Raw genomic sequence first — 14,545 nt, forward strand, 5'->3', positions numbered from 1 at the left:
TTAATGAAAAAATACTACCACCCAACTGTGTCCTTTTGCACACACATTTTGTACAGTGTCTATTGTGAAAAACATCTCAGCTGAGCAGCTTGGTCAAGATAGAGACCTCATCAACTGTTTAACTGTAATAAATAGAAAAATAAATCAGCTGGTGATTTTGTCAGAGAGAATGTGTTTAATACGAGTAGAGCCACTTTCTCCAAGGATGACAGAGTGTTAAATGATTAGAACACTACAAAACCAATCTATTAAACATTAAATACTAGTAAGCTACAATTACATGGCACTTCATTAAATCTTCTAATTAAAAAAAAAGAAAATCTTAAATTTTAAACTGATTATAGAATACAATAACAAATTGATTGAGTGCTAGACTTCTTTTTTTTTAGGACAAAAGCAAAATAAATACACAATGTAAAACAGATTTGTTTTTGGAATAATATCAATAGAAACTACCAAGTATTCAGGGAAAAATTACCAAAGCAACTTAATCAATTTTAAACTGATGTGCTTTGCTTTCAACCATTAAATCAGTTACAAAAACACTTTATAGGCCACAGAATCACTCAAATGTATGCAAAACAATCAATTTAATGCCAAGTATGAAAAATAAATGAACCCTTCCCAATTCAAATGGTAAACTGAGTAGAAGAGGTCACCTCATGGACAATGAGTTGGCACTTGTTTTATAGTTGAAAGAAATGACAATAGAATATACAAATTAATCTGTGGTAAATTTGACCAACACCTGGAACTTTCAGAGAAAAGGTACAACACACTTTCTCAAAACAAACAAACAAAAACTCTGTTCATACCACTCCACTCGAGATAACAAAAAGCAAAGTTTAAATGTTCATCCTCCTCAAAATATTCCATAAACTTCAATAAACTCTATCCTCAGCTTCTCCTAGATCAAAGAATTGAGTGTATTTGGACAACTGTACGAATGCCCACGGTGCACTTCTCAGTGCTGCTGGTGTTTAAGAAATTTGCCACTCACGACACTGAACAATCCCAGACCCATTGTGCAGTAACACAGCCATCCAAACCCTCCCCCGCAAAGTTGGCAGAGCACCGCTCAGGAATTTCACAGGTAAGGGAATATATTTTTAGCAAGTAAAGCAGAGGAAGGACAGTAGTTTCTGCATACACACCCAGACTATTGTATCACTTACTGCATCAAGACTGAAACAAGTAGCAGGAAACTAAGCCTATTCAGTAAGAAGCAAAGCCATTATTTGACACATCAACACTGAGCCAATTTGTGTGAGTTAAGATAATTAAACAAATGTGATATATATAATCATTGATAGCTTGAAAAAAAAACATATATCAGTAATCAGAAATTAACACAAAACTGAAATGAACAAGAAAGGACCACTTCTTATGCTTCAGAGTTAAAAGTAACAGACATACATACCAACGAGGAAATTATCTAAATTCGGGGAGATTGTTGTAACAAAAATAACTACTAATAGGCGCCAAACTATGCCTTTTGAAAGTTTCTGCAAGCCTAATGTACCAATGCCAAAAGAATCATACCACGTGGCATTTGCATACCCTTTTCATAATGTGATTTATTTCTGATGACACTTCTAATTTCAATACAACGCTGGTTATAATATGTGCCATAAAAATTAACATTTAATAGGCAGAAATGTTATTTCATATGCTTTGAAAGTAAAAACTTCCATTGCTTCAATGGCATGATGTTTGTTGAATAAAACCTCAACATGCTTGTTTTCCTTTGGTTCCAAGAATAACCTAAGTCTAACCAAACAAACTTATGCCAAAATAAATTACTAACTAGGTTAATAAAGCTTGCTTTTCCTGGTGTCTCCCTATTTCTTGATGTAGGATGTATGATTTAACAGAAAAACTTACATGAAGAAGGTATTTGATTAAAACAAAAAACATGCACGCTCCCCACTTAACATCTTTAAAAGAAATGTTTCGTTTTTTTCTCCTTTCTTTCCATGGATCTTGTTCAGAATACCCTGCAGTATAGGTATAAGATTTTTCTTTTTTACCCTTAAGCTTTAAGGTGATATTTACATAATAAAGATTTACATATCATTCTGTAAATGAAAGATGCTCTTGGCATCCTGTCCTTAAACATAGTATGACTTTGGTAAATAAGCCAGGTTATAGATGTACTAATTTACTAATGCTTGAATTCAAATTTGGTGATCATGATGCTATTAAAAAATTTAAATCACCCAAAGCAACCATAGTATAAAATTTCTCATCTGTATACAATTTCAAAACTTTAGTTGAAGTTCCTGGCTTAGAAAACATCCTAATTTCCCTAGTCAATTTGTCTAGCTATAATTCAGAATTCTACAAAAATGATACAATTCAGAAGGGAAAGGTTAAATCTTCTACACACATTCAAAAAGGTGATTTTATTTTTAAAGAGGGTAGGTGGGAGAAAAAGAGACTACCTTACAAATGTGAAAATTCACATTTCAGTCAAAATATAATCATGGATGAATGCTATTTTGAAAATGTGCCATAAAGTCCTTGCTTGCTATAAGCCATTATTCCTATGGCCTGCCAGAAAGTACCAGACACTGATGATGTTTTCTGGGACTGAAGCTACTGATAAGTCAATGTGTTTTACAAAGCTATTAAAATCCCTCACTCTCAGAATATAAGACCTTAGGTACAAGTATTGGGACAGTCAATTTTTATTGCTGGAAAATCTAGCCTTGAATTAGAAATCATGAACCATGTGTCTTTGGTTCTATCAAACACATTTAACTATTTTTTCTTGTGCTTTCTCTACACCTTGCTATTTGATTTGAAAGTATAGATGGCATTAGTGATTTTTAGAAACTCTTGGGAATTCAAATACAAACAATTTTTCACCCATTTAACTAGACTTAGCAGATACAATTTTAAAATGGAGCACAATACATTTGCCCATGTTCCAGTTTTAATGTACCATATCCTCAATGTAACCCACCATAGAATTAAGTGATGAGCCTCAGATATCATTCAACTTTCTCCCTTGCTTCTCCGTGATTTAATATATAACTTTAAGACACCAAAGAAAAGGGACAAATTAGAAATGAAGCTTTATATTTCTGCAAACTACAACACTAAAACACAGTGGCTTCTTTAATACATTCACACAGGATGCTTATTAGTAAAATTAAATATTTGCCTATGAATATCAGAAAAGTAATTTGAAAGAAAAGAGCTTGGAACAAGGCAAATGGGAGGGGGAAAGCTGGTCTCAGAACCCATTGTGCCATACCTGACTTTAACATGTGATAATTCAAACAATCGTTCACATGCCTTACATCAAAGAAATGAAACAAAAATATTCAGCTACATTGTACAAAATTTTTTTTACATAAAACATCATAAATCTTGAACAGATTTACTATATCTGAATTCTAAAAAGTTGCCTATAGAATGGTGCTGGGATTCTGTTCTCTGCTTGCTTTTAGGCAGTGCTGTTGCTTAAAAGTTGACACCAGGCACAATATTTTAAAACAAAGTCAACAAGCAAGGAGCAGTAAGTGGATTTGAGCCTTTCCCAGATGTCAGTCCTGAGGATGCTGCGTTTTCCTCATCACAATGTGTAAAGCTATGAGGCGGACACTGATGCCTGAGAGAGTGGGTGACTTGACATGCACTTGCATGACTGTTGTAATGGCAAACAGTGCAGTTTTCCCTTCCTCAAACAACACTGTTTTAATAAATTTAAAGAACACTACAGTTCTTAGATAAATACCAGAAATCATAGTTAAGTTAAAAAATACCATAGTACAATCTAAAAATGCCCCAATTTTCTTTTATCTTCAGATAAAATATGCAGCAGCCCAATGGCATAAAGCTTATTAACTTATTCTGACAACTAGAAAGTATATGAGCATAAATATTCCATTCGCACTGAATATATACCATATGTCATTCACCTCTTCCTTTTGGCTTGTCACTGCCAAAGTTCCAAATGGCATGGGTTTTAACAAGACAATACTGAGGAGAGCAGCATTTCTGATCATCTGAATTGGCAGCTCAAAACAGATACCACTCCTTTTACAAAGGGAACAAAGGGTGAAGAGTGTGTGAAAGTTGGGCAGTGGGCTAAGGGGAAACCGTGCACATGAAATTTGGGTCACCATGCCCCAAGTAAGTGTGCCACCCAAAACATAACACAATTACCTACTTCAACAAAGTTACTACCAACATTTACTAAAACCACATTAAAAATACACAGGATAATGAATGGTCTGAAAGAGTGCATTTGGAAGCAGAGAGAACCCAATTACACACCTTCCTGCAACAGAGTGCCTCGATCATACACAAAATAAACTTAAGCTGTTTACAATGTTTCCCAAATTTTTTTTATTTTTCCCTCTACATTTAACTATTAAAAAAGTTTTTTATTAATAAATGGGCTCCTCTGTGGTTCATATACAATCATAAGTGAACTTTAAATTCCATTTTATACAAACATCTCAAAAAATATTGGGAGTGAAGTATGGTAGGAAATATTGCTCACATTGCTAATTAACATGCGTATATGAAAGGAGGAAAATGTTTTGTTAGTGCATATACCTCCAGAGCAGAAAACCTACCCAAAACAAAAGACTTAAAATAAAACATACAGTAGCTGATTACAAAAAAAGGTAATGTCCACAAAATTAAGTTTTTCATGCTATTCTACTTTCCAGTACTATGCTTCAGGTAATCAATTTGCATGGCTAGATGTTAAATGCTTGAGGTATATAAGAAGGGATACCTGCACATTGAGGAAAATCTGTCATCTTAAGGGTTGTCTCTTTGTGTGTTTGTTTATTCTGGTGCTTTCATATTTTTAAAAGAATATTTTATTTACATCAAAATTTACTCAATTACAATGACATTCCAATTTTAATAGATGACAAACAATGCCTCATCACTAGGCACTTTTAAAGGGGAGTTTAGGCTTTACAGAAACCTTCTGATGCAGTCCCATATATGATAGTACACCATCCCACCACCCTCATCCCACTAAAATTACCCTTTAGGGAAATATTATATTATATAGCCTGATTAATTTACTATGGAAGAAATTAGTATAAAATAACCAAAGGAAAAGCATCATTTAAGACTAATAAAACAGCCTAAGATGTCAGGTTTGAAAGAGGAGACTAATTGTATATATTTAAAACTAATTAAATAATTTAAATTTGACTTGTACTTTATATATTAGTGAGACACAAATATAGGCTATTTTCTTTTAAAATTTCATTCACATAATGGAAAATTTCTTGTTTATTAAAAATATCACATTTTGAGACTAGAAACAGTAAAGTGCATGAAAAGTTTAAAATATAATTCAGAAAACTCTTATAGCAGCAAAAAAGCAGAATAAAGAAAAACTTAAAAACACAGACACAACCTTTTCCTGTTACTGTGCCATAATTAACATCAAGTACCCAACCAATTTCCCCCCCAGAAAACGATATTATCTTCACTGCCTCTTGAGTCACAGATTTTCAACTGGCCCCTCATGGGCAAAAAAGGATTCCAACATATCTAAAGAGCATTAACAGTTGGGAATAAACCAGTAGCTTCTTAATTCAACCCTGACAGACAACAGAAACAAAGACTTAAAGCATATAATAGCCATTTGGCAACTAGAGTCAGGAAAAATGATCCAAGGTTTTCAACTACCCCCTGCCTCTCTCTCCTCCCTAAATCTTTTCTATTGTCACCTCAAAAAGCCAAAACCAACAGTCACTTGACCTACTTTGGGAAACGCATGAAGTATTTGGATAGCTTCCCCCTTCTAAAACTTTGATCAGGGCCTTTTTATTCAGTAGTTATTTTTTTAACATTGACTATAACAGCAAAAATGGCATAGATCATATAATACATTTTCCTAGCACAATGAGGCAGAAAAGGGTAGATGGGAATGAAAAATACCGGACACTAATTTTGTGGGCCTCCTAAATATACCAAAAATTCTATTTTCAAAATGTGTTGCAGTAAAAATTACCTGCTGTTTCCCTATAAATAAACTGGAGAGACAGGCTTAGAATTAATACTTCTAATAAGGCTATAACTAAAAGGGGAACAAAATTCAGAGTGATTCCTCAAAAAAAAGAACCAAAAAACAAAAAACCAACAAGTGTTTGCCCAACAAAATGTCATGTGCCGTTAATTGCTTGATTTTGAAAGCATATTGTGCAACCATCTTTAATTTCTCAATTTTTATTATGGCAAGAGGCTATATCATAGTTTATGTATAGATCTAGTAAACTTAAGTGCTTTGTTTATGTGCAAGTGACTTTGGGAGCCAAAATTCAGTTTGTTATAATGGAAAACAGAAATTCAAGAAAGTTTTCCCTACAAGGCATACCATCAAGTTTAAAATCTTACATAGTTTTTAAAAATTGCCTTTTACAAAAATGGTTGGCTTATTTGAAAGCATTTAAAGAAAAATATTTGTTTTGGAAAAACAAATATATTGTTGTTGGGCCTTAAACTGATGATTTATCAATTATGAATGCTGACTCCTAATATGAAGAAGGTCCAATTTAATTAAAAACATGTTATAAATTAAAAATTTAGAAAGAGTATTACTTTGGTTCCAGCCCTAGTGCCAAATGATACCAATATGCACAAAAATGTACAAAATCTTATAGCAAACACATAATGAAAGGAACCTGAAGAAGCAGCTTAAGGATGGCCATACTTCACTCCTACATAACTTTGATTTACAACTGTACAGGTCCATAGCAACAGATCCCCGTCTTTGCGGGGCAGTACTCCACTACCTCCGATTAGGCAAGTGAACACCATTGACAAGAGGCAGAAGTGGAGGGTGGAGTTCAAGTTGTGTTAACAGTGAGAAGTGGTCTGAAGGGATGTGTGGGTGTGGACACCCAGTGATGTTGTTCTCAACCAGCCATTGAGGATCTAAAGGCCCCAGGACACCAAGCACGTTCATATGAGTCTTGGAATAGAAAATGTAGTCAATCACGCCCTGAAAAGAGATTGGGAGTTAAGGGAAAAAAAGAAAAATACATGCTTAGAAAAACTTAAGATATACAAAGAACAATCCATAATTTGCAAAAGCCAAATACCTGAGTGACTTGTATTTCTTGACAATGGGTAAAAAAATAAGGCTCAAGTCTTCAATGGGTGTTACATAAAATAAAGGTGGCTCAATAGGGAAACAGTCCCCTACTGAAATCACAAAATCTTATACTTGTGTATAAATGATAAGCAAACTGAGAAGCTAAGCACACCAAATTATATCTAGTCATCTTTAGAATTTGCTTGCTTGGGTTAGTAAAATATATCAGTATAAGCATTATGAAAATTATAATTTTAACAGTTACAATAAGTAGAAAATAAAGATATTTATACAAATACAAAATTAATGAAAAGGTATCACTCAAATTAATTCTTTTAATGATAATTGGAATTATTTTCAATTATTTGCACATCAAGATATCCAAACATTTTTTTCCTTTTTCTTTTTTGTTAATCCTAACCTGAGGATATTTTTCCATTGATTTTTAGATAGAGTGGAAGGAAGGGAGGTAGAGAGAGATATATAGAGAGAAACATCGATGTGAGAGAGAGATATCGATTGGTTGCCTCCCACATGACCCTGACCACAGCTGGGGACTGAACCTGCAACCCAGGTACATGTCCTTGGACTGGGAATTGAACCCAAGACCCTTCGTCTGTGGGAGGACACTCTATCCACTTAGCCAAACTGGCCAGAGCAAGATATCCAAACACTGCTGAAGGAAGCCATGGTAAAGCACAGTTTCAGATTTGCTAATTCTAGTTCAGCTTCCCCTGTTTGTTACATAGATACAGAAAACTGCATACAGTTCATTGTTCTAATCTGTTCTTTAGGTTCGAATCCTCATTTTAACAAATCCTGGGATACTCTAAATGCTAGATTACTTCCTGCCTGACAATAATTTAGCAAAAAATATTCAACAGGGACCATATATATGTGTCTCTCAGAGTTTGATCAGTAAGTTTCAAAATTAATATGCTTTTACTGCCCCAGGTTGTGTATGCAAGAGTAAAGTCCAATTTTCTTCCTACCCACATCAAGAAAGCTTGAGCCCAAGCATGGAGAAATACTTCCAGATCTGGAAGTACCTATTTACAAATACTATAAATAACGAGTTCCAGCTAATATTTTCTATGGTATCACAGTAAAATGGGATACTTTTCAAAAAAAAGAAAGAAAGAAAAAGAACTTTTAATTTGAAAAATTGTATCGCAAAATTCTGAAAACAATTACCTTAGTTTTTGGATTTTGACATGACCAAGACCAAAGTAACAAAACAGTTCCTTAACTTTAATTTACCACAAATTAAGAAACATACTTGAATCCAGGAGAGGACTTTCTGCCACTAATACTTCAAGTCCAAATAGTCAAGAAATGATATTAGTACAAAGTATTATCCCTTCATTTGGTTAATGCCTACTTTTGCAGTGACATTTTAGAAAAAAAGGTTAACAAGGGTCATAATGGTCTTACTTTTCTTTGTGAGACTACACTTTTCTTCAGCTATAAAGTAAACAAAACAAAATATTCTCAATTACTTATGTTGAATAAAATCTATATTCTATCACTTTATTAGACTGTCATTATGCACACCAGCTGCTAGTTAGAATCCTTTGTAAACATAGGCTTCAAGAAAAATGTCAGACACTCCAGAAAGTAAGATGTATTTAATTGGAGACATCTCTTGCAACTATTTTCTTTGTTTGAAACATTAGAAAAGCTCTTATCAAAACACTTAGCAAGGTTATGTCTGTGAACCTACCCAAAATTTGTACATATGCACGTACATTTGTCCACTCTATCATATTTGTAAAGGAGGTTTATAAGACTAATGATTCTTAACCTTTTTTGATTCAAACTGTTTCTTTTTTTAAAAGACTATATATACTATGAAAAAGTAGCCTTTATATTGGTAAAGGCTATATTAAGTCTGTAGAACTATATTTGAGAAAAAAGTAAAAACAATAAAAATAGTTTATGAGCTAGCATCATGCTAAGCTTTGTTTTGTAAAAAAAAAAAATGTGAGAAAATTATATACCATATATTTCATAATTTAACAGAGGAAGATTTACTGCTTGACATAGGAAACCTGTCCTTCCTCTATTCATTAAATAGTTCAGGCACGCCCTTAGAGCAGAGTGGGGAGAACAGCAGCAGACATTTTGAATTAAGCTGTTTATTCAACTTATGAATTGAATGTTTGTGTACCCCCAAAATCCATATGTTGAAATCCTAACTAGTGTGATAGTTGTAGGAGGTGGGGCTTTGGGAGGTGAAAGGTCATGAAGTTGGAACCCACATGAATGGGATGAGTGTTCTATAAAAGAGATCCCAGAGAACACTCTCGCCCTCTCTGCCATGTGAGGATACAAGATAAAGCTGTGTGCAACCCAGAAGAGGGCCTTTATTAGAACCTAAACATGCTGGCACCCCGATCTTATACTCCAGCCTCCAAAACTGTGAAAAAGAAATTTCTGTTGTTGTATAAGCCATACAGTCTATGGTATATTCTGTTATAGCAGCACAAACTCACTAAGATGCTTGGCCTGCAAGTAATTTTCCTGCTTACCCATTGGTTCCCTCTAACTCAGTTCTATAGATTAAATGAATCTGAGTAATAAGTACCACTTTTCTACATTTCTAACTTATTCAAGGACTCAGAAAGTAAACAAATGCTAGGTAAATAAAACTTAACACTCCACTGACGCAATGGCAGGATACTGCATTTGGATCTGTATTTAATACCAATCATAGAACATTTTTATATTTGACTTTACCTCTCCTTTTTTACTGATTGCTTTCAATACTGGTATAGCACTAATTATTTCCCACACGTGCCTCTTTCCCACAGATATTTATAGCTGTCCTTCTTTCTTATCCTATCCTACATATCCAAACAGCAAACACTCTGATCCATGTACTTTCGGTTCTTTAACTACACTTATTTGGGCAATGTAAACGGTTCAATAAGGTTTTTTATTTAAGAACACATGTACGATCTTTTGAAAAACATTAACAAAGGATTTTAAAACAATTCAGATAACTGAGGAAGAGTAATATCCCAAATTTTGTTTCTAATTTTAACTCTATAAGCAAGGCAAAAGTAACCTTTATGAAAGCCTAGATGCGGCAGAAATGACTTGGTCTTTTTACCTACAAAAATGTCAAAGCAACAATACAAGTTGTAGAATTACTAACACTTACTTTGGAGAACTTTATTTTAGGTTTACTGGGATTGTACTGGCAGAGATGTATTACACTCTGTGTCTGTGTATGTGTGTTTAGTATAAGTGACTATAATCACAAAAACAGGAAGTAACCTATAGTAAACTATGTATAATTAAACCTGGAGGTTTCCCTTTAAGCTTACACAAGAATAACAGTGTGCTGGAGTGCGCTAGTACTAGCTACCTTAGCACTTCATTCCAACTTTGTGTTCAAAGGTATTATGTTGGGAGTTTGAAATCTACTACAGTGGGAGTACTTACACCACAGAAATCAGCAAACACTACAAATCAGGGCTTCATTGTTCCAGAAAGCTAGCTATTAAATATTTACTAGCACATCACTGAATATGAGTGATATGAACAAAACCAACTATCATTGGACAGTATTATCTACTCTAACTGCAAAAGTACTAAAAATTAGATTCAACTTGTAAGCAATTTTTTTCCACTTCATGATTACAAAAGCAGACTAATAATTATATCAGTATATAAGTTTCCATGTTTTCCTACTATTTGTTTCTTGGAAAGGGGCTAACAAGCACTGAAAACAGAAAAAGGTTATTGGAGATGTTAAGAGCCCATTTCATAAATTTTATTTGGTATTTTATTAAAATTCCTCTAGGCTTCTTACATCAAATCACTTTCTAACATTTGCATTTTTTTTTTCAATATAAGATTTTAGGACAGATGCCTGAAATGTCAGATAATCAAACAGAGGTACAATAGAAGAGCTGTAGGCAGACAGAGTGATCAGAAAATTAGCAAAGGGGAAAGGGTTAATTACAGAAAACCACTACAGCGAATCTTTCTAAAGAACAAATGGTGTTGCACAATTGGTCCTCGACAGAAATCTCTCTCCTTTTATGAGGCTGGAGTGTTCCACTGCCTGGGAATACTTTAGCATGACTTTATGGGTGTAAAAAAGACCCTAAGTACAACCGTCCCCCAAAGAAACCTAAAAAACTTAAAGATAAATAAGATATCAATGGAAAGTACTAAGAAAATTTTGAGAGAATACTATATAAATTCATTCAAAGTGAATTTAGCTATATCAGGTTGCTTATTATTTGGATCCTTAATGAAAGTTAGGGATGGTATGGACAGATGAAATTTAACTATATTAATAAATATAAGTGCTTCCAGTGCCTGGCACATAGAAAGCATTTTGGGAGTTTTTGCTATTATCAAATATTATTTAAAATTTGAACAAATAGCCCTGGCTGGTTTGGTTCAGCGGTTAGAACGTCAGCCTGCGGTCCAGAGAGACCCAGATTTGGTTCCCACTAAGGGCACGTACCTCGGTTGCAGTTTGTGCCTGGCCCTGGTTGGTCGTGTGGGTGGCAGCCACTCGATGTGTCCCTTTCACGTCAATGTTTCTCTCTCTCTCTCTTCCTCTTTCTCCCCTCCCACTCTATCTGAACAAAAAAATGGAAAAAAATGTCCTCGGGTGAGGATAAAAAAAAAGAATTTGAACAAATAAAGGTTTAAAAAGAATTCTTAAGTCAACAAAAACAATCAAAACCTAACAAACCTCTTTACATTTAGGTACACAGTTAGTAAAGACATTCTGAGAATCTAAAAATTCCTGAAGATTATGCAATTAAGCATAATATAAACCTTTCTTGTCACATTTATATTTAAAATAACTTCTATATAAAATAACTTCTACAGCAGCCCAGAGCAACCACTCACTTTGAAATCAAAGGTGTAATTGGTGTAAGGCATCAAGTTATTTTCATAGGCGCTCTTCAGTTGGAAGCCATGTGTGATTCTCCCTTCTGAGCTTCCATTCTTTCCATTGCAGCTGAAGTTCATAAGACACTCATTGTACCTTAGTTCCTTGAAGTCTTTATGGTTGTCAGCTACTCCTCCATTGCTTAAGTATTCTACAACACCTAGTAGAATAAAGGGATAAACAATACCATTTAGCATTCGGACTGTACACAAAATTTCATGGCCAGAATCCATTGCCATGTGGGATGCACCTGGTTCAGTGTTCTTTGTTAGGTTAAAGCAATATAAAACTGCCTTTTTGTTGCTGTGATTGTTTTTAAAAAAATCCGTTTTCATCAATCTCATATGGTTCAATCAACCTGAAAGGTATTTGACTATTTCAGCACAAAGTATCAGGTTCACCCAGAAATAGTCTCAGTTTTAATGGTTTTTTTTGAGGCTAAAGATGATTCCGAGGGCAGAGGATGGCATTCACCAGGAAGGTCTGGACCCTAAATGTTTTTAAAATATTATCCCAACCACTATTTCATTAGTATTTCACCTCCTATGTAGTCAATCAACAACTTTGGAAATATGTAAAATATAACACAGATAATAAAAAAATAAAAAATCATAACAAAAATAGATTTTGCATTTTCAACATTACAATGTCTAGTTTCAGCTAGGCAACGACGTCATTTATTTTGAACTACAGTGATTTTTTTCTCAGTATGACATTATATGCTAAGGATATAATACTTGGTCAGAAATATTAGAGCCCAGCCAGTGTGGCTCAGTGTGGATTAAGCATTGTCCCATTGACTGAGAGGTCCCAATTCAATTCCCAGTCAGGGCACATGTCCCCAGTAGGGGGCATGCAGGAGGCAGCTGATCAACGTTTCTCTCTCTCATGTCAATATCTCTCCCTCTCTTCCTTCCTCTATCTCTAGAAAAATCACTAAAATCATATTAAAAAAAAAATATATATATATATATATATTAGATGTGTCTAAACAGCCAAAGAGAGCAGCATTAAAAGAAAGTACACTGCTTCCAGTGAATAAGTAAACATGAAAAAAATATCACAACCCTTCTTCTCATGATGATGATTAGTGAACACTATTAGCCATCTCTTTCTATTTGTGATCAGAAATGAGCACATTATCCATATTGTGAATAGCTTAAAAGAACTACCATTTATCTACCATTTACTACATGCCAGGCACTGTTCTAAGAGCTTTCACACTTAAACCTCACAAACAACTTTATGAAGTAGATAAAATAAGTATCCCCTTATTATAAAATGAGGAACTTAGTCAGAGACTACACAGCTCATAAGTGGTAGAACCAAGATCCAATCCTGATAGTCTGGCTCCAGAATTAGCTATGTCATGCTGCCAAATAACAGTTCACTGGCTTAAACAAATCAAATGAAATGGGGGATAATTGTACTTGAGAGCAACTGAACTAAAAAAAACCCACAGGATTAGTAAAGGAGAACATGGTTAAGGTGCCAATCAATGGGGCTAGCGGGTAAGAACAAACATTTGTGAAAGGATGATTTCAGCATTTATTTGCTAAGGAGAAAAAGTAAAGATGTTTTCTAGATTTGTGACTTCTATAAATAGTTCAAGTGTAGGCATTTGGGTTGTTTTGTATTTATTGTTGAATGAAATCCTAGAAGAACTCTGATCATGCTTCTGTACCTATTAAACAGTATTCAAATATCATTTAGTAAAATCACTTAAAAGTTGCCAGTGTTATTAAGCTAGATAGCTATCTGAGCTGAATATTTTCTGGTTGCCTCTTCAAATCATGTCTCCACTACACTCTGTGCCTCAAGAAGCTGACCTTCACTTGCGTCAACTGCAAACCCCTCCCCCCACCCCGCAATGGGTGACAGTGGCAGGAGAGCAGAAGACAGGATCAGAGTGAGGTACGAATATATAGTCCAATGGCTCCCTTTTGGTCAGTTTGCCAGGAATTGACCACATCACTTAATTAAGCAATCACCCCTATTTTTTTTTTTATCCTCACCAGAGGACATTTTTCCATTTTTTGTTCAGACAGAGTGGGAGGGAAAGAGAGGGGGAGGGGGAGAGGGAGAGAGAGAGAAAGAGAGAGAGAGAGAGAGAGAGAGACATCAACGTGAAAGGGACACATCGAGAGGCTGCCACCCGCATAACCCAACCAGGGCCGGGGACAAACTGTAACCGAGGTACGTGCCCTTAGGGAACCGAAACCGGGTCTTTCCGGACTGCAGGCCAACGCTCTAACCACTGAGCCAAACTGGCCAGGGCACAATCACCCCTATTATGTGGCCCTCTTTTTATAACTATTTTTCCAATTTCTGATAACAGTTTCTACCACTTTCCCTTCAGGGAGAGGGATGGTAAAGGGTCCCTAAGTCCCCTAGTGGCAGAGTACTGCATATTCATTGTTTTGTGTCCCTTAACCCTGCACACACCTTTGAAAATAGTTTGTTAACTCTCCTCATTTACCTCATGTCCCACCCATAGGACTCTTACTGATGTACTCCCTAATTTAAAAGAGAAATTCTCT

General features: G+C 34.9%; 1 protein-coding gene across 8 annotated transcripts in view; it reads right to left on the bottom strand.

Annotated features, from left to right (window-relative positions):
* Window positions 1-374: 374 nt before the first annotated feature.
* Window positions 375-14,545, bottom strand: part of CNOT6L (CCR4-NOT transcription complex subunit 6 like) — a 103,174-nt gene continuing 89,003 nt past the window's right edge. For 7 of the 8 annotated variants that reach the window (XM_036251583.1, XM_036251568.1, XM_036251562.1 and 4 more), the window contains 2 exons: window positions 11,963-12,165; window positions 380-6,988 (listed from right to left, as the gene is read on the bottom strand). In XM_036251583.1, coding sequence (XP_036107476.1) covers window positions 6,776-6,988; window positions 11,963-12,165 — 416 coding nt within the window. In that variant the 3' untranslated portion in view covers window positions 380-6,775. Of the gene's footprint in view, window positions 6,989-11,962; window positions 12,166-14,545 lie in introns of all 8 variants that reach the window. The other variant, XM_036251593.1, reaches the window with a different exon arrangement.

This window comes from Molossus molossus, unplaced genomic scaffold (genome assembly GCF_014108415.1).
Source record: "Molossus molossus isolate mMolMol1 unplaced genomic scaffold, mMolMol1.p scaffold_m16_p_1, whole genome shotgun sequence".
In the NCBI taxonomy this organism is placed as follows: domain Eukaryota; kingdom Metazoa; phylum Chordata; class Mammalia; order Chiroptera; family Molossidae; genus Molossus; species Molossus molossus.